Source organism: Phaenicophaeus curvirostris, chromosome 2 (genome assembly GCF_032191515.1).
Source record: "Phaenicophaeus curvirostris isolate KB17595 chromosome 2, BPBGC_Pcur_1.0, whole genome shotgun sequence".
NCBI classification, from domain to species: Eukaryota; Metazoa; Chordata; class Aves; order Cuculiformes; family Cuculidae; genus Phaenicophaeus; species Phaenicophaeus curvirostris.
This window is the reverse complement of record NC_091393.1, coordinates 71,652,038-71,672,739: the sequence shown is the minus strand read 5'-3', so window position 1 is coordinate 71,672,739 and position 20,702 is coordinate 71,652,038. Positions and strand designations below refer to the sequence as shown.

The 20,702-nt window shown below is 50.1% G+C and overlaps 1 protein-coding gene, 1 long non-coding RNA gene and 1 pseudogene across 2 annotated transcripts; 2 read left to right on the top strand and 1 right to left on the bottom strand.

Annotated features, from left to right (window-relative positions):
* Positions 1–676: 676 nt before the first annotated feature.
* GTPBP2 (GTP binding protein 2) lies at positions 677–10,392 on the bottom strand. The gene is made up of 12 exons (XM_069852427.1): positions 10,175–10,392; positions 9,556–9,582; positions 8,558–8,742; positions 8,143–8,251; positions 7,390–7,587; positions 6,938–7,112; positions 6,064–6,283; positions 5,079–5,214; positions 4,754–4,812; positions 3,861–4,032; positions 3,428–3,592; positions 677–3,007 (listed from the first exon to the last, which is right to left on the bottom strand). Exons 1-12 carry the CDS (start codon positions 10,364–10,366, stop codon positions 2,810–2,812), a joined length of 1,836 nt encoding a protein of 611 aa, XP_069708528.1. The 5' UTR covers positions 10,367–10,392; the 3' UTR covers positions 677–2,809.
* Positions 10,393–11,642: 1,250 nt separating this feature from the next.
* On the top strand, positions 11,643–15,117 carry LOC138718151 (uncharacterized). The gene is made up of 4 exons (XR_011337014.1): positions 11,643–13,548; positions 13,962–14,081; positions 14,828–14,938; positions 15,026–15,117. It is a non-coding gene; the product is annotated as an uncharacterized lncRNA (long non-coding RNA).
* Positions 15,118–16,264: 1,147 nt separating this feature from the next.
* Positions 16,265–17,477, top strand: LOC138717368 (MAD2L1-binding protein-like; annotated as a pseudogene).
* Positions 17,478–20,702: the final 3,225 nt, after the last annotated feature.

Here is a 20,702-nt window from a genome sequence, read left to right as displayed (position 1 = left end):
TACAGTCACTCCTTCTAATGACAGTCCTCACATTACAAAGTGACAAGTTTTCCAAAGTCCTCATGTAAAGAGTAATAGCAACAGGTCTGACAGGGTTGTCTCACGCTCCAGTGACAGCAGCACGTCTCATTTCCCAAGTGTCTTGCAGGACTAGACGCTGCAGATGCCACTGCCTGACAAAAACAAGTTCAGAACAGGCAAATCCCTTCAAGTGACCCAAATCACTTCCACAGGGAGCTTTTCTGCTTCTGCTTGTCCCAAGGGAACAACTTGTTCTCATGGAGAGAAGGCAGTCACAAACCCCACGATAAGGTTGAAGCTATTTTAAAAACAAACCATGGGGTAGACGTGTGCTCCAGAAAACATCCCTTTAATTAGGCTCCAGGGGAATTTGTGGCTGCAAGGAAGCACTTGCCCCAGCCTGTTCCATCCACAACAGCCCAAAGTGCTGTGGTCAGGGTGACGTGGCTGCTGGTAACCTCAGGCTGCACACTCAGGCTTGCTCAGATAAGCTGGGAGGGCAGAGTTGTAAACAGCAGCACGCATGCATTCCTTCCACACCACGGGGTGGTTATTTATAGGGCTCAACACAGGAAGTTTAGGAAGGGGTGAAGGGCAATCATCTGGATAAGAGCCCAGCTTCACCCTTGCTCATTTTACAACTCAGCCAGCAAGCTCAATAAAACATTTTTATTCTGTACATTTATATATAGATGCTTGGGGAACAGGGACAACCCCCAGCATTAGAAAAATTCAAGACAACAAAACAGCAATTATGAAGAGCATGGCACCAAGAACAGTCATGCCACAGATGCCAGGGATGAGGTGACACTAGCCATCAGTTACTTCAGAGGTCACAACACCCCATGCCCGCTTTGGGGCAGAAAGGACTGCTGCAAACAGCTGGAGTCCCCCCACACCGTGTAGGCAGCTTTCTTTGTGACCCACTAGCACCAAAGGGAAGAGCCTGCTGGCAGCTGGGGCCTGTCCTTCTTGCAGGCATAAGTGAAAGACTATGCCACCACAACACCCAATACCACTGCCAGAATGGGAAGAAATCCTGCTTGAGCAGTGACCCAGAACCAGCAGTCCCTGCCTCACTGCTGGGCTGACAGGCAAGAAGCAAAGTTTTCAGCTGGGTCAGTGCTTCCCCCAAGGGACAGGTTACTGCCGTCACCACTGAGCTGCCTTTGAATTCCTTCATTGATGCCACCACCTCCCTGGCTTCCCCACAACTCAGCACGCTCTTTGCAGGGTGCAGCTGCCACCACCCCACTTGCTAGAGACCAGCCCTCCGTGAAGTGCCGCTCTGTGACACCCACAGATCAGCATGCGCCACTCAGCCCCACAGGCCCTGCCTGTGCCAGCAGCCCAGAACTTGCTCTCAGGATGGCAGGAGGGCTGTTCAGACACCCAAGTGCTATCACAGGCCCCCACCCTTCTCTTTGGTCAGGGCTGGCAGGCCACCGTGCCACGCAGCAGGGCTGGCTGAAGGCCTGTTGCTTGCAGCAGCCACATTTTGTAATTTGGTCAAACAGTCCACAATAAAACCAAAAGTCTACATACTGCTATGCAGCCCCTGCTGCACCCTCCAGCCTATGAGTGGCTGGGAGTAATGCTCACACAGGGGAGCTGCAGGACAGCGAGCAGGAGACAAATGTGCTCCAGTTTTTGAGCACATAGTCCTTGCTGGCAACATCGGTTTTCCTCTGACAACCAGCCCCAGTGGCAAGGCAAGGAAAATAAGTCTATCTCCAGGAGAAACAGAAATAAAGTCACGCCACTGTCAAATCACATCTAAAAAACAGAAGTCACCTTGGTTCTGTTAGTAACACAGCCTGCCCTCCTCACACATTAAGGCAAGCGTGTGGGGAGCAGGCTGGGCTGAGCCCTGGAACAGTCACGCCAGGGAGCCCACTGCAAACCACTGCTGCCAACGTGCAGATTACACCGGCAGCTGAACATCCATGGAAACAACCTGCACATGCCAGCACAGGCACAGGCACAGGCCCCGCTCCGCTCCACAGAGCGGCCTCCTGCCCAGCTGCTGCGAGGAACAGATGCAAGTGCAAACTCTGTCTTCATGCCATTACATCAGGAAGCTGTGCCACTCGGAGCAGCCACAGTTTCCCAGGAGTCAGTAAGTGGGGTGCTGAAGGAGCATGTATATGTGAGTGGGGAACAGAACACTTGTCCAGCACTAAGATACTCAGACTGGAGTAACGCAAAACCAACACACCAATGGACACACAACAGATTAAAGCCAACCAAGATTAAAACGGTTAAAAAGTGTCCTGATCGCATTTTGAGAGCTTCAACCAAGCCCCTGCTGTGGGTTGCAGGGCCTCTTCCATCCCCTGCCCAGAGCGATGTGCTGCAGGACGACTCAAGAGAGGATTCTTATCAACCCAGTACTCAAAGAGCAGAAATGGGACCAGATCTTTTGTCAGAGATGGAAAAATATCCCTTCAACTGCTAGGCTTCAAGGGTTCTGCTCCTCCAAACCAGTAATTTACAAACAGTAAACAAAGCCAGAACTTGCTTGCCCAGGTCCACAGGTGCCTCTGATCTACTCTGAAAGAGGGCAGAGTAACAAAAGCTGCAGGCAATGTGGAGAACATGCTTAACTCGCCTCATGTACGGCACTGAATGTGAGAAACTCTGCCAGGCTCCATCTCACAGTGTGGAGGAGGGACACTCGTGCCAGAAGAGGACAGCAGCAGCTCCAGGCATCACTCAGAGAGCCACAGGAGCTTCCATCTATCTCCCCAGGTGCTGGTGAATGGAGATCTCTCTGACCTAGCGGTAGTCAGAAGCTCAGCTGTCCAGGTCCCAAGGACTCCTCCAGACCGTTTTCCTTGGTGGTGATGGCTTGGAGGTCAGTGACATGCCCGATGCCTTTGGTGACTCCTTCACGGAAAAGCAGCTTGGCTCCGATCTTCAAGTATTCAGGATGCTTGATGAACCTGAAACGGACAACGGCCTTCTCTCCTGTCCGTAGCTTGTCCTGAAGAAAGTAGGGGAGAGCTTAGACCCAGTGGATGCATGCAGGAGAGGTGCATGGGAGTGATAAGATGAGGCAAAGGAGGAAGTTTCCTCTCTCAGACAGCATGGCTTGAGCTCTTCCCATTATAGGGGAGACAGAAGACACATGCTCTAGAGAATGGGAGAGTCCATCTCCCTTCACAGTCTTGCTGTCCAGCACAACATAGTCCGTTATGCTGCTTGTTTTGTGAGGAGGGAATTCTTTAACATGTTGGGAGGAAAATTAACCAAATGGGTAGGGTAAAGGGGTGGAGCATGCTCCTAGGAAGGGACACAGCTACTTAAGACACCAGTAGCCACTAGCTTTTCAAGATGGCATAGTGGAATCCCAACAAGCCCCACAGGGAGGCCCATCTTCCTTCCTCTTTTCTCCTGTGCTTACCTTTCCATGGATCTTCTCTACGACAGCAGTCTGTCGCACATTCCCCACGTGCACCGTCACTTGAAACCCCTTCCGGAAAGTCGTGGCATGGAACAACAGCACAATCTCCGCTTCAAAAACTGAGCAGATAGTGGGATTCATTTCTGGGCTCACCATGACCATGCCCTGCACAACAACACAGATTTCAGACCAGTTAGGGCCAGTCCCCTTGCTTCTGAACAGCCCCCAAAACCACAAACACATGTCGACTCTGTGACTTGGGCTTGCATCCCATTCTCAGCCTTGTACTCATCCTATTTTATAGCTTGGCCATTTCCTCCCCTTCCAGCAAGTCTCCTGCAAATATCTCTAGTTCATTCCCATTTTACCGATGGGGGAAGCCTTCAGTTCTGCTTACTGGACCAGTGAGGAACCTGGCAGCAGCAATGCTCACCTTGCGCAGCAGGGAGCGGTCGAAAGGTCCGAGGGCCAGCGTGGCTGCCTGCCCGGCCCGCAGCACTCGGCAAGCGGAGCGGTTGCGTTGGATACTGCACACTTTCAGCCGGAGGAACTTCCCATCATCAGTGGGACCCACCACCAGGTTCTCCCCTTCTCGGCAGATCCCACTGCCCAGGGCAGAAGAATGTGACACATTTCATCAGGAGACAAGGAAGAAATGTCACCCTCCAAGATCAACCTTTGAAAACTCCCCGGGGCCAAGGAGGTGCATGTCCTTGTACTCTTACCTGGCACCAACTAACAAGGACGCAAAGCTGGTGGGAACAGGGATTTCCTACAGTAGGAGCAAAAGCCACACTATTACTCCTAAGAATACCAGGTATCCCTCACAGAGGGGCCAACATGTCCCCAGTGCTCTGCCACACTGTGTTGCTTCTGCAGGAGAAACTGCCTATTCTGTGTGGATGCACTGGTACCCAAACCGCTCTGATCGCTCCGAAACACTGAGGGACAGCTCCGTTCTCATGGGGTAGCATGCACTTAATCTCTGCTGAGATCAGAGGACTTGCCCTCTGTTTCCTCCTCCTGCTTGAAGAAGGGAGAAAGCAACGTCTTGGGATCACAGCAAACCTCTGCCAACTCCAGCTCCCAGCATGCTTCCCTTCAACATGCAACTTTAGAGCAGACTCCCTGCTTGCCATCCTATGAGTAATGGTCTGCTTATGCTGCCTCCCAACACCCTGGAGGGCTTTACCCTCACTTGGCTCAGTCATATGGTAGCAGGCAGAACTGAGCCTCGCGCTGCTTCCACCTGCAGCAGGCGACTCTAATCTTGTGGGAACTCCAGCAACCATTCACATTCAGTCTTGTCTGCCTGGCCTCACTTACCTCGACAGGGTTCCTCCCACAACAGTCCCCACTTCCGGCACAGTATAAATTTCATCAACCTGCAGCAAGGCAACAAGAATAAACTGCTCAGACAGCTGTGAATTAGCACTACAGAATGAGGACAAGGTGCCCGCCCTTTATGAGGGAGGTGAGCTCTTTGCTGCTCACCAGGCACCATCTCAGAGCTTTCATCAGCTCCCACTACTTTCCTGATAGTCCTGGAGTTCACCATGTCCCTCCTCAGTCTCCAGAGCTCCCAGATATTTGTCACATTTCACAGCAATGAGTATAGTGCCAGAACTGGAAATAAACTACCCATACAGACCTGAAACTCTGTGAGTTGCTGCATTAGTTCTTCCTGCTCTTTACTGTTGGTCAGTGGAGGGAGGATGTTGAGGAAAACTTTTAAGAGATCCAGGTTCTCCCCAGAAACACTGGATAGTGTGAAGATTGGGGTGATGCTGTCAGACACAAATAAACAGGCATAAGCAGAAGGTCAGAGCACAGCTGCAGAAGGCAGCTGGGATTTTGAATCTACCAAGTCCAGCAAGAGGACAGAGACTACAGTGATAAATATCCAGAACAGGAAGGCACACGGGCTAGGTACATTTCTGCAGTAACCTGTGCCTCAATGGCTGGTCAAGGCACCAGTCCCCTGACAACCCACACTTCTATTGTGAAGAAGCAGAAACATAGAACCATGGAACAGTTTGGGTTGGAAGAGACCTTAAAGACCATCTAGTTCCAACCCCCCTGCCATGGGCAGGAACACCCCACTAGATCAGGCTGTCCAAGGCCCCATCCAGCCTGGCCTTGAACACCTCCAGGGATGGGGCAGCCACAGCTTCCCTGGGCAACCTGTGCCAGTGCTTCACCACCCTCGTGGTGAAGAAATTCTTCCTTATATCAAGCCAAAATCTGCCCCTCTCCAGTTTGTACACATTCCCCCTCATCCTATCCACAAGCCCTTATGAATATTCCCTCCTCTGCTTTCTTGTAGCCCCTTTCAGGTACTGGAAGGTCACTATAAGACCTCCTCAGAGCCTTCTCTTCTCCATGCTGAACAACCCCAACTCTCTCAGCCTGTCCTCGTAATTCCAGCGCAGACTCGGGCACCTTCTGCTCTCAGAGCCAGACAAAGCCCTGGGAGGGGAAAATGCCTTCTTGGAGAAAGCGTAGGTAGGAAACCTTACAAGGAGCCAAGATACTCAAGATGTGGTTGTGTCCCCCATGGTCACCCTTCCCCAGCTCCACACAGCAGCCCAGTCTGAATTACCTGCTCCCAGCAGAAGAAAGGAATGGTCCCTTACTTGGGAGACTGTGCAAACTGCTGTGCTGCTGTAACAGCATCGTCATCCGAGTTCACAAGCAGGGGCAGCTTGTTGCAGCCTGGCTGCTTCAGGATTCGCTCCAGCTGCTTCACTGTCCGTTCCACAGTGGCTTTTGAACACAAGTCAACTTTGCTGATGACAATGAAGAAGGGGACCTTGAGGGCCATGGCCAAGCCCAAGTGCTCTCGCGTTGTGCCTGCTGCAGGAGACAAGTGAGACTGTAAGTACAGTAATGTTCCCACTGTTGTTTTTTGTTGTTTTTTTTTATAGGACAGCTATGTCTTCTTGCTCTCCCACAGACCTACTCTAAAGATTTCACCCCAACTGCTTAGGGTAATGTAAAAACAAAATTATTCTTTTAAACGAAGCCGAGTACCAATCCAGAAAAATAAAAAAAAAACCAAGGATTTTTGTGACTGATCCATTTGCTCTAGAGAGATGCAATAGTTTTCATTCTTGGGCTACGCAGTTTGCCAGAAACCAGACACAAGAATGTCAAGGAAACATGCAGCAGAGCTCCAGCTGCCTTTTAACAAGGATTCATCACCCCTAAGAATATGTCAAGGTTAGGTGGGTTTTTTTTTGTTTGTTTTTTTTTCTCTGACAAGCATAGCCTCAAATTCCAAACAAAGCCTCTCTATCCAGGGTACAGTTTAATGGGGTCAACAGCTGGTAATAAGATCTGCTCCCCTCTCAGGTATTCAGAGGCACTGGTTTACAAGAAATCAGTAGAGGCTTCCAGATTAGCATTTTTTAACTCACAGCTGTTCCCAGCTAACAAGGGCCCACTCCGTGCATTCTCCACTTCTCTTCAAACATTGCTCTCAATCAGTGCAGGCAGGGCAACACTCACCAATGCCAGTGTTGGCGCTGACCACCAGCATAGCAAAGTCTGGGCAGTAGCTGGTGAGGCCAAAGATGGTTGTTTTCAAATACTTGTGGTGGCCAGCCAGGTCAATGAAAGTTATCATTTTGGAAGAACTCTCACAGATCTCTTCTGCTGTTCGGGAGTCACTGTAATTTACCACCTGAGGAACATAAGGACCCTGTGAGAGAAGCAGCCCAGCAGGAAACTGAAGAAAACCCAGCTCTTATCTATCCACTCTGACCTCAGAATTAGCGAGGAGAGATCATTCACCATGGCTACAAGAAATGACGTCTGTTGCAAATGGACAAGCAGCACTCAAGTTCAGTTAAAGGGACACAGAGCCATGCCACCTCTCTTCCCTCATGTCCCACTCACAGATGCAACAGGACGGTTGTCCTATTCTCCAGCTTTCCAAGCGCAGCAGCCCACTCTCTCACCTCTCCTTTGCTGTTGAAGCCAAGGATCTCAAAGCTGATGCTTGATGTTCTTCCTGACTGGATTTCATGGAGATGCCGGAAGAGGTTGAGGCGTGCTCTACCCCGCCCGTTGTCCAGCTCGCCTTGAGTTAGGACACCCAACAGGGTTGACTTCCCTGAGTCCACATTCCCCAGCACAGCTACTCGTAGGTCTAAGAACTACAGGAAAAACAACAGAGAAATCATGCAACATAACGGCTGTTGTGTGCGCAAGAACACTACATGGCACTGGAGATGTGCCTCAGAGAGCTTCCCTCCACGATGGACACTGTGCACTGTAAGCTTCCTCAGAACCTGCTCTTGCCCCCAGCAAACCATTGCCACAAATCACTGAGCTGAGACACACTCTCTAGAGCTGCGATGCGACACATCAGGCTCGGATAACACAAAACCAGTCAATTTGCTGCAACAGAAAACTTGAAATCCTTCCTTGTTTGCACAGAGGCCTGGATCAGAACTGTTGCCATAGAAGAGAAATAATTTCTCACCTCTGATCCTGGCAACCTCCCCTCCTGGCACCTGCTTCAATCATAATCTTAAAGAAGAAAAGCACTATCATCAAGTCTCCCTGTGGCAGCTCTTCAAAAGCACCTGCTATGGGCCAATCTATGACAAAGTGCCTGTAGGATTTGTGCTTCCATCCCAAAAGGAAGCTGCTTGTACGAAGCCACTAATTCTCCCAGAGGAGAGGACAGCCAAGTCGCAGGTCCCTACCTGCTGGTTGTCAGGCACCTTTCGGACAAGCACCTCCGTTATCTTCCTCGGAACATCACTGTCGTAATCAACCTCCCTCTCCCGCAGCACCGTAATGTCAGCTCCAACCCTGCCACAAACACAAAAGGAAAGAGTGAGACGCACACTTGTACTCAACAGCTCCTGCACTGCTAGAATCACAGCTGGCAAAGAGAATGGAATGAAAGCTGGGAATAGCAGGGAAGGAGCCTCCAGCTTCCAGTCAAAAGCCCTATAACGGCCTTCCTACTGCCACAGCCTCACGATGAGGGAATTTCAATCACACAGGGGCTTTGTAGAACGCAGCCACCGACACTGTGGAGGACTTCTGGGGCCAAGCCACTCTACTGGAGGCTCTTTATGCCTGTGGGTCCTACAGATGAAAAGGGAAACATACTTTTCTGCCATACGGCGCAGTGTCTTGAGCGAGGCACGCATCTCCTCCTCTGAGAGGCCCACCAGCAGCCCGTTGTCCTCCACGCCGATCTGATACACGGCCTCACCTCGGCCTTCCTGTAGTCGCCACTTCATCTGCGTTACCAGGTGCTCAAAGCGATATTGCGAGGGATTCACTAGCTTCAGCTGTTTAATGGGGGGGGTAGTTACAGTCGTAGCATGGATGCAGAGGGAATCCCACTGTCCGAGCCAACATCCTCCCAACCCAACCCCATGAAGCAATGCCCCCACCTCTGAGCCACCCCCAGAAACCACAGCCCAGGTCTGTGTCTGCAGAGAAGCCACAGGACAGGTGAAAAAGGGTTTCACAAAGCTGCACACATAGGGGAGCAGAACCCTCGCCAAAGGGATCTGTACCCTGCCTGCTTGGGGGTTAAAGACAGCACTGTGGGGCCTATCAGTAAGTCAGGAGACAAGAAAGGGCAAATGGCAGACAGCCACAAGAAAGTGACAAGGGATTATCAGGGACACCGACAGCCCTCCTCTTTCTATGATCCTCTCTTGACTGAACGGGATATCAGGCTCCCCTGGCAAGTGGTTCAGTCACCAACCCGGGAGGTATTTAAAAGCCGGGGAGATGAGGTGCTCAGGGATAGGGTTGAGTAGTATACAGGTATGGTTGGACTCAATAATCTCAAAAGCCTTTCCCAACCAACTGATTCTGTGCTTCAAAGGAAGATGATTTCAGGAAAACCACACTGGGTCTCATCTCCTAAAACAGTTGCCTGAAAATGACTGCTGAGATCAAATTCTTTGAGCTCACCACACCGGGTGCTGCTAGGCACAGAGACACAGAAGATGACCGATAGTTCCTTAGCACAAGCGTCCACCTTGCTGCCCCTTCCTTGGGCACGTCCCCCATATGCTGTCTTTGGTCAAGTTATTCACTGCAAAATAACCCCCTGGGAGGATGACCTCCTGCAGCCTCAAAAGGCTCACCTTGTACTCGATGTTCCCATCTTCTGCCTGGTCAGAGAATGAAACAAAACAGAAAGGTCAGACCCTGTGCCAGCAGGGACTCCTACAGGCATCAGCTGCCCAAGGAAGTGGACAGTGTCAGAGAGAGGAAAAACGACAGAAACAGAGGGTGTTAGGTCACAGCCTCTTCTGACAGTCATTCCTACACTCAACTGGAACTTTTTTAGGTTCGTTTCTGCTGTTTGCATCCCACGGGATGAAAACCAGAGAAGAAAATTAGTCTTTCCATCGAGCACAGTTCATCCCCTCACAAGAGAGAAGGGCTAGACACAAGGAGACCTACTGCCTTCCCTGCGGCACAGCAAGCTGGTCACCGGGCTGGCGCTTCCAAGAACCAGCTCCCAGGGGCTCCGGCTCCCAGGGGCTCCGAAGCCAACTCCTCTCGCAGACTAAACTTCGCCGCCCGGACCGAGCGGCTCCTTTTCCTCCGGACACCGATTCGCTCGCCGCGCCGCCCTCCCCCGAGAGCCCAAAAGCGAAGAGCCCGGGCCCGACGCCCCTTCTTCCAGCCGTGACCGTTCGGCCCCGCCGGAAGGAGCCGAGCCGGGGCCCGCGCCGCTCCCTGCTCCCTCGCACCCACCTCGGGCGGCAGGAACGGCGGGTTGTTGGCCTTGCCCCCCCGGCCGCGCCCGCTCTTCTTCTTCGCCTTCGAGGAGGACAACGACGACGACGAGGAGCAGGACCCCGGCGCGGTGCCCCCGCGCCCCCGCAGCGCCGCGCCGCCCGCCGGCCGGCAGCAGCCGCCGAAGAGCTCGGACACCCGGGAGTCCATGGCGCGGCCCCGGGGCGGCGCCCGGTGCCCGGAGCTCGGCGCCCGCCGCCCGCCGCCCGCCCCGGGAAATGGAGTCCCGCCCGCCTACAGCTCCCGGCGTGCCCCGCGGCGCGGACGGCGCGGGCCTACGGCTCCCGCGCCCCCGCCCTTTCAGAACTACGGCTCCCGGCGTGCCCCGCGGCGCGCGCCCTCCCGCAGGGGCCCGTGGGAGCTGCGGGTCGAGCCCGGGAGCGCCGCCTGCCGGCCGTGAGCGCCGCGTTCCGGCTCCCTCCGCGGGAGGCGGCGCCCGCGCTCTCGGCGAACGTGACGGCTGCCCCTCCCCGCGGGACGAGGACGGCGCAGGCGGAGCCTCTGCTGGGAGCGGAGCGGGCAGCCCAGCCCGGGCCCGGGGCCCTTGGCGGCCCCTCCTCCTGCCTCGCCGGGCGGAAGCGCCTCTGCCCGCGGCAGGAATGGCGCCCGCGGCGCCGGAAGCCGCGCCGAAAACCGCCCCGAAAACCGCCCCGCCGCTCCCGCGATGCCCCGCGGTGGCGCGCGTGCGAGCCGCGCCGAGCAGGAGGTGGCGGCAGCTCCGCGTCCCGGTCTCGGCGGCTTCGCCCCGGCCCTGGATCGCCCCTGGTGGGAGGGTCGTTCCCGGGAGAGCGGCTGCCGCTTCGCTCCTGGAGCGCGTCCTGTCCCGGCGGCAGCTGCAGCTCCCGCTGCCCTGCGAGCGGCTCGGCTGCTTCTGCCGCCGGGGCCCCGGGTTAAGGGCCGGGAGGCGTCAGCCGGTTCCTGGGGATCTCTCGTTGTCCCCCTTCCGGCTCCAAGCCTGTCGCTGTTCTGTTTGTTACTCAACCATCTCGCAGCAGAAAGCTCAGTTCCTGTTGAGCGGCTTTGGAGTGGCGGCCGATCTTACAAAGAATCTTGGAATCGTAGGGCAGCTTGGGTTGGAAGGGCCCTTAAACATCTAGTTCCGACCCCCGTGCCATGGGCAGGGACATCCCACCAGACCAGGCTTCCTCGTATCAAGCCTAAATAGTCTTCCTTATATCATTGCCTCAATCTGCCCCTCTCCAGTTTATACCTGTTCCCCCTCGTCCTGTCACCACAAGCCTTTATGAACAGTCCCTGCCCTGCTTTGATGTAGCCCCTTTCAGCTACTGGAAGGTCGCTAGAAGATCTCCTCGGAGCCTTCTCTTCTCCAGGGTGAACAAGCCCATCTCTCTCAGCCTGTCCTCATATGGGAGGTGCTCCGGCCCTCTGACCTCTGACCAGCCCTCCTCTGGACCTGTTCCAGCAGTTCCATATCCTTCTTGTGTTGAGGATTCCAGAACTGGACACAATACTCCAGATGAGGTCTCACAAGAGGAGAATAGAAAGGCAGAATCACCTCCCTCGACCTGCTGGCCATGCCTCTTTTGATGCAGCCCAGGATACCTTTGGCCTTCTGGGCTGCGAGCGCACATTGCCGGCTCATGTCGAGCTTCTCATCGACCAGCACCCCCAAGTCCTTCTCTGCAGAGCTGCTCTCAATCACGTAGACCCCCACCCTGTATTGAAATCGCGGATTGCCCCGACCCAGGTGTAGGACCTGGCACTTGGCCCTGTTGAACCTCATGCGGTTCTCACAGCCCCACTTCTCCAGCCTGCCCAGGTCCCCCTGGATGACATCCTGTGCTTAGAGTGTGTCAACTGCACCACTCAGCTTGGTGTCATTTGCAAACGTGCTAAGGGTGTACTTGCTCTTGCTGTTTGTATCGTTGATGAAGATATTAAAGAGCACGGGTCCCAGTACGGACCCCTGAGGGACACCACTAGTCACGGATCTCCATCTGGACTTTGAGGTCTTGACCACTACTCTGAATACAACCATTCAACCAGTTTCTTATCCACCGTACCGTCCACCCATCAAATCCATATCTCTCCAATTTAGAGAGAAGGATGTTGTACGGGACCGTGTCAAAGGCTTTACAGAAGTCCAGATAGATCACATCTATCTGTTTGCCCGTGACCCCTGCTGTGGTTACCCCGTCATAGAAAGCCACTAAGTTGGTCATACAGAATTTGCCCCTGGTGAAGCCGTGCTGGCTGCCATTAGTCACCTCCATGTCCTCCACATGCTTCAGCATAGCTTCTAGGGTGATCTGTTCCATGATCTTCCCAGGCGCAGAGGTGAGGCTGACAGGTCAGTAGTTCCCAGGGCCGTCTTTTCTACCCTTTTTAAAAATGGGGACAATGTTACCCTTCTTCCAGTCACCAGGAACTTCTCCTGATTGCCATGACTTTTCAAATATCATGGAGAGTGTCTTGGCAACCACATCTGACAATTCCCTCAGGACTCTGGGATGCATCTGATCAGGTCCCATAGACTTATGCACACAAAAGTTCTTAAAAGCTTCTCGTGGACAGATGTTAATTTACTCCACAAACACAACGCTAATGAAAACATTTAGTTTAGAATTAAGTCGTAGATGGAAGCAGTGTTTTAGTTTTTTATACTGTGAATTTGTATGACCTTTCTTTTAGCGTTTCGTTGTCAGGTCTTTTCTCCTATGAGAGAATGGGTTTACTAAGAAGTGTTAAAGGTAAAAAGCCCCATTAGTTTTTTCCTCAAAATTTAAACAGAGGTTTTAATTTTCAGAGCACCCCTACCTCTACAAATGGCTTCTTACTAGAATAAGCACTGAAACCTGCTGCTTCAGAGCAAAAGGATTCACTAATTAAGCCCTGGATGTTCTGAATGTCCAGCTGGTAGCTCCACTGGCTGTAGAGGGAGCCTGAGTTTATAGCAGAAGTATTTCTATATCTGGAGCTAAATTTCTGGATACCTTACAGAAATCAAAGTCTATTTCTTTCTGGTTACTTCTTCAGAATAGAGTTTTGTGGTTAGGACCTGGCTGTCTCCAGGTTAAAAGAGCTTAAAAGGGGAAGACTAAGACATTAGTAGTTTCTGATTCCTACCACTCTTATATTCTTATTTCATTGTGTTTTTCTAAGTGTAATGGGATAAATTGCTGGTCTTACAAATTTGTCAGCCTTAACTCTATATTTGCTATCAGACAATTTACTTGCTGAGAGACGTCTTCATTTGTTGGCCTCATAAAACAGAAAAAATCATCACCTCTTTTGCCAGCACATTTGCTCTCCCTCAGGGCCTTGTGGAACTAACAGAAGGATTTTGGCTGCTGGACCACAAGGATTACGAAGTAAGTACATTACTGTTCAGTTGGACGTACGTTACCGTGCAAGGCAAGGCTGTCATTTGTAAAATGATTTTAAGAAATTGCTGCTTAGCTGATAACAGGTACTAAAATACAATAGGCTTTTTTTGTAGTCCTGTTGTGACATCTTCAGCTGTTGGTTATGATTTCTGATTCTGTTCCAATTACTTGGACGGGTAACTGATAAAACTTACTCCCTTTGTTCTGTATGCCTAACAGAATAGTTTTTCTGCAAACACCTAAGAAATCTTATTTACATGTCCTGTGTCAACGATGTCATTATTAGGTCATGCAAGCTCGTTTAACAGAGTTCACTCTTACTTTAAGAAACTTTGGACTATGTGTGTTGCAAGAATGGATGTATATATCTTAGTAAGCCTGGTCTTCAACTTTTACAGAAATCACTTGCCCTGCTGTGTCACCCAGAGACAATGAAAGCAGCACCTGGGGTTAAAACCCAAATAATTCAGTCATTTATCTGTGGAGGAGAGCGTAAAAAAGCTCTGAAATACATCCAGGTAATGAAACCATCAAGGTCTTGCACACAACTTTCTTTTCTAGATGAGAACACTCGGGATGCCAGTCCACAGGTATAATGGTGGGTGGTTTGGGTCATTTTATCTCCTCTTCTAGTTATAGCGTGTTCTACTATTCCACAACTTTCATTTTACCACTCTCATAAACAGACAGAAACCCATATCTAACTTCTAATAAGAACCAGATTAAATTGGGTGTTCCATGAACTTTTGTTATGGATCAGTGAAGCAGTTGTTGTTTTCTGGAACCATAGTTTTCCAGTGAATCAAACTTATAAGGTGGTTTTGGAAGATGTAGATCCTGCATTTGGAAACTTGCATCCAGCCAGGTGTGCGTAGGTAGCTTTCTCTTGCTTGTTTTAATAATCACATCATTTTGTCTAATGCCATTTACAGCTCTCTGCATATTCAGGCATCTCAGACCTTGGTGTTTCAGGAAAAAACAAGGGAAAGCCTTCTATTTTGCAAGTCATTTGAAATCTGCAGGTTATAACAGGTGTATCAGAATAAGGTCCTGCAGAGCGACACACTTATTTTAACTTAGAGCTGTACGTTTACTTGTCATCCCAGCCTTTCTTTGACCTCGCTAAAAGCACGAGGTGAACGTGGGGGTGAGCTGATGGGCAGGTCTGTAGAGTAAGCTTATTCACCAATTAGAAACAGAGAGTTGTGTGCAATGAGCTTCTTGCAATTAGTAAACTTTTTGCTTCATGCTTTTCATTCATCAGAACGAGGCCAGGAAGTCGATATTTGAACATCACGGCAAAATCCGGCCTAAAGTTCAAAGGAAGCTGGCAGCAGAGAGGGCCAAGCCATACCATTTCCCATCCTAACTGAAGGTAATATTTAGGGGGTGGGATATAATGGACAGCTAACCATCGCTCTGATGGCACAAGGCTGATATTGTTTCCCTTCTTGCTTTACAGTGTCAACATCAAAGGCAAAGTTTGAAATGTTAACGAAAATGTTCCATTTAGAGTAGTTATAGATTGAATAAAAATTGTTTTTGTTTCTCCTACACGTGTGTCTGTCTCTGTGCTTTCTGTGCTTGGCAAGTGTTCCCCAACACTGCCAGTCACGGTCATACTGACAAACGCCGCTCTTGGTGCTGCTAAGGCACTTGTTCTCCAAGGCCTGCCTGCTTCTACCACCTTGGGGAGGGGGTGAAGCGAGAAGGCTGTGGTTGTGAAGCACGTGCTGTAGTGGTTAAGTAGTAACCTAGAGGAAAGAGATGAAAGAAAATTCTAGAACTAGTTCCCAATAAGTCACTCATTTAACTTGACCATGAGTTAAAACTCAACACTCTTCATGGGTGTGCTCACTATAGGAAAGGGTATTAGGATTTTTATCTCGATTTCTCTTCTCTTTCTGCTGCCAACAAGAGCACAGTGAAACTCTTTCAGGATTAGGCTTGTAGAGCCAAGTGAGCTTTATTGGAGTCAGACCCAGGAAAGGTGTTCGTTCATACCGTTGTGTTTTGACTTCAGACTTCAGGCTTGTGAATGACAGAGAACACAACAACACGTTTGTTGAGGCGATCAATTAGTTTTGTTTTAGAGAAAGCAGCTCCCGGAGCATACACACCACCCCTGTTAATGAAAATCAAAAGTAGTAATCAAATCAGTAGTAGTAGAGTGACAGAGCGACACCATTTTTCGAAGTCAAAGATGGGTTTCCCTGCCTAAGAAAGAAAAAGCGCCTTTGTCCCACAGGAGAGCACAGGAGGAATTTTCTAGGCTGGTAATATTCAGAGGTGCATTTTGTCACGCAGCAAACTCAATAGAAACCATTCCATTAACTGAAAATATAAACTGTGATGCAATTGATACTGCAAAAGGATTATGAAAAACCTGTGACTGCATCATAGAACAGTTATCCCCCTCCCCCTTCACAACTACTTTAAAATCTTATCTCCAAGCCCTGCAAGCTCCAGGGCATAGACCCTTGTCCCACTCTGTGAAAGGTGGCTCCCATCTGATACCTGTAATCCCGGTGCTGTGTAGGCCATCCCATTATCAACACCCCAAAGTTGTTGCAGTGACAAGATGGGGCTTGTCATTCCTGTGGGAATTCATCAGTGATGTGATTCAGATTCACCCTGAGTAGCGACAGAGCGGCCTTTTCTGTGTTCCTCTTGGGCCTCCTGATTCTATATGTGGGTACCGATGTCTCTGAAAAGGCAGCCCTTTGAACGTTCCTTGACTTTCAGGGGTGGGATGGGCCGTGCTTTCTGCAGAGCGCGTTGGGACTAATGCATCCTAATGAGGAAATGTAGTGCTCTTGGTTTATTTTGCCTTCCAAGATGAAGATGCGAGTAAGAAGCCATCCCCCCTAGACCCGGCAAGCAAGAAATGCTAACAGCTGCTGATGGAGCTAGAGGGACTGTTCTGGCACATGGAAGTAATGTTTAGTTTGACACGGGTTCCTCGGGTTCTTTTTCTGCTTGGAGGCAATGTTATGAGCCCCAAGGAGCCCTATGGTCTCAATTTGGAGAGTATCTGTGAGGGCAGTGCTGAGGAGAGCCTGGAAACGGCATCTTGCCTTCACAAGCTGTTTCACTCTCTCTCTGTTGCGGATGTCTTCAGTGAACTCGAGGACTTGCCTGTCGTGGGCACTGTTGTCACACTCCAGGGGCACCGTAGTTGTGGTGTTGACTGGTTCCGGCCCAAGCTCAACTAGAAAGTGCTGACGTGAGGGAGGAAACTGACTGAGAGCTTGTGGTGTGATGGAGGCATCGACATAAGTGCCTCACCTCATCAGCACATGGCTTCTCCTTGGGACGACTATGTCTGCTTTCAAGCACCGGTGACCCTCAAAGGCTTTTGAGAATGACCTGTGCTCTGCAGAACTCTAGTGGAATATTGAATGAACTTTGGTGGTGCTTTAGGGGCCATGGGCTTTATCAAATGTAACCGCATATTCTTCTCTGTTTGGATCTCTTCTCCAGGGCATCTCCTGTCTTCCTACAGCTCGACCCTGTTCCTCTGTCCTCACCTCTGGAATTGTTGTTGAAAGCCAATACCCATGAAGGCACAGCCGCACGCACACGCGCCCCCAGAGTGTATCTATAGGGACCTGAGTTGTGGCACAGGAGATGAATTACTGTGTGGGGAGTAAAAGTTTCCTGTTGCGTGCTTAGTGAATTGACAAATACTGGAGACAATTTTCTCTCTCCTGAGTTTTAATGTGGCTGTTTCTCTGGTAACAAGTACTAGGTTAGCTGGCTGCTGGGGGCTCTAGATAGTGTAAGTGAATATACTTGGCCTTTGCCTTCAAGGCCATCACCGTTCGTATCTATCCTGCTTCTGTAAAAGGAGAATTTTCCCTGCAGACTGATGAGGCCTGAGTACTCAAGAGTTTGCTCATCTCTCTGAGAAAATTAACTTCCGTGTAACTCCTTTCAGTTACTTAATAATCCAAAGAGCAGGACTGCTCAGTGACTGGGAGGTCTCGTACCTAGCAGCGCCTTGTACTGGTGATGAGAAGAGGCTGAGCAGACCTGTAGAGGCAGGGAATCATATCTTCCTACTCTTTTACTAACCTGTAGTTCAAGAGCCCTGACAATCAGTTAGATACACAGTTACAGTGAAAAATAAGCAGTTTCTGCTCTAACCCTCTTCAGAGGAAGCTGGGGCACCTGCCTCAATATGCTAGTTTATGTTTGCTTAAAACAACAACAACAAAGTTAGTTTCTTGTTTACTTTCGCCTCTTAGAATTCTAAATGTTTCTGAAAGGTGAAGAACAGGGGAGGGGAGAGTGATCAAATTCCACAGGAATTAGCAGGAAAGGTAGTTGGTATTTTTGAGCTTGCAGGACACTAGGAGTGCTGTCTCTGCCTTCTTATCCAGTAACAGCTGTTTATAACACGTAGTGACTGCTGAAGCTGGCTCTGGAGGAGAAGCTGCTAGAATGAGGAAGGCTGCTGAGTGTGCAGCTGCCCACTTGACTGTGTACTTGCAGGTCTCTTGAATGAAATGCGACCTTAAAGTAGGCGCGTGTGCGTGCAGGAGATCAAAACTCTTCCCACTTCCACCCAACCTGCTTGTAATGCATATGCCAGAATGCAAGCACTCGAGTATTTAAAGAAACTTTTGAGCACAAGCCTTGGTTCTGAGGAACAAAGGGCCGGTTCCTTTCTACTCACTTCCCTGACCGAGTATAATGTTACTGTGGTGAACTGTTTACATTTTCTGTTATACTTGAACTATGAATGCAGCAATGATGTGATCATAGAATCATAGAATCATAGAATAACCAGGTTGGAAGAGACCCACTGGATCATCGAGTCCAACCATTCCTATCAAGCTCTAAACCATGCCCCTCAGCACCTCGTCCACCCGTGCCTTAAACACCTCCAGGGAAGGTGACTCAACCACTTCCTTGGGCAGCCTGTGCCAGTGCCCAATGACCCTTTCTGTGAAGAATTTTTTCCTAATGTCCAGCCTAAACCTCCCCTGGCGGAGCTTGAGGCCATTCCCTCTTGCCCTGTCCCCAACCACTTGGGAGAAGAGGCCAGCAGCCTCCTCTCTATAACCTCCTTTCAGGTAGTTGTAGAGAGCAATGAGGTCTCCCCTCAGCCTCCTCTTCTCCAGGCTAAAGGACCCCAGCTCTCTCAGCCGCTCCTCGTAAGACCTATTCTCCAGCCCCCTCACCAGCTATGTTGCTCTTCTCTGGACTCGCTCCAGAGCCTCAACATCCTTCTTGTGGTGAGGGGCCCAGAACTGAACACAGGATTCGAGGAGCGGTCTCACCAGTACCGAGTACAGAGGGAGAATAACCTCCCTGGACCTGCTGGTCACGCCGTTTCTGATACAAAATCAGAAATGTGATGCTGGGAATGAAAGAAGACAAGATGCTTTTGTTGTTGTTATGAAGAGTTTTTGAGTTTAACAAGTTTAGTACTGTAAAAATTATCCCAATAAAATGTTGGATTTTCTGTGCAATTGTGACATTGGTTTTATTTAATCCCTCAAAGGAAAGGTTCTGTTGGTGGCAGAGGAACTCTCTTCCATTCCATGTATGCATTTAAACTGCGGGTTCACAGCTGTTCCCCCTTTCTGAAAAAGGGCATGATGTCTTGTGCCAGAAAAATGCCCTCCATGTGGCATGGAAGAGCAAGTGTGGAAGTTCTAGGAGGTCTCCTTTGCCCAGGCACGCGGTGGGTGTGCTGGCTCCTGAGGGAACGCTGCAGTCCCTGTGGAAATGTACACTTCAGCCATGGAAGACTTAACTGAGTTAACCGCATCTTTGAAAGAAGTGCTGGGGAGGGTCTGTAGGAGCCTTCTGACTTTGGTGACTGCCACAGTGACAGCTGGAGAAGTTTCACTGCAGCATGGGACGTCGTTCTTGTCACCATCTCTTGCATCCAGTCACCAGAAGTCATTGCTTCTCGAACATAGTTGGTTATTTGTTCAGTTATGTTTCTGTGTACGATAAGCAGCTGTAAATGTTTTAGCCCTTCAGCTTGTGGGGTTGCTGCTTGTAAAAGTACGTTTCAGAATTAGATACTCCAAAGCTAACACTTCCGACCTGTGTCTGCTGCCCAGGTACTCCAAGCAATGTAAAATAGAGCATAATGTCAGAAATGACTGTTGGGAGTGTTGCTAGCTTCGTCCCGTTAGACGGGGAGCGTACCTCTGGAGGGAAAGGGCAGTCGTGTGAGAGAACTGTCGGAGGTGGCTGGATAAACTGCCTCTGGTGTCAAATAGTGGCTGGTGGTGCTTTTGTTTGTTTTTGTCTAGTAAAGGGAAATCCAATCTGTGGTCTGCATTGAACCCAGGAGCTTAGGTGTTGGGGACTGATAGGATATGGAGCTGAAATGCTTTTGTCTTCTCCCCTTCTGCTGTAGACTTGTGCTTCTCAGAGAGCTTGTGGAGCATCCACACAAACACTGGAAGCGTGATGGTTGAATCCTGAGACAGACCGTCTCTGTTAGGCTAGCGACATCTTAGACTACAGCTTGGGCTTTGGATTCAATGTAGGGATTTTGCCTGAAATGTCAGTGGGAGGTGTTTCTGCCCATGCGGGAAAGAAATGACCGAGTGGCACTCACTCAGTTACCTGCTCAGCCGCTCAGTAAATGCTCTTTCACATAATCACAGAAACATTGGGGCAGAAGGGACCTTAAAGATTGCCTAGTTCCAAGCCTCTTGCCATGGGCAGGGACACTTTCCACACTGTAGGGATGTGATAAGGACAGAAAATAGGAAGGAAGGGTTCTGGAATAAGGAAGATGAGGATTTCACTGTAGAAAATCCCAGTGGTTTCAACTGCCTTGTTCTGTTTACACTGTAAGGGCGTGAAAATACATAGCGCTTGCCATGTGAAAATATCTGCAGTACATTTTTTCTGGAAGAAGTTGAGAACGAGGGTAGTTAAGAACTCAGCATGCCTTAATGGTCAAAAGAAACATGCCAAAAGTGAGCCTGGCCTAAGTGATGCCTGATAGCTACTCAAAGACAATTGACAGTAAATAATAAATTATGAAACCAAGGGAAAGGAGAAATGGGAACTCTTAGGTTCCTTAGAAACTTTTGAAAAGATGATTTTTCTCAGCTCTCACCTTACTAACCTCAATAAATAGACTTGAACAGAGTGTTTTG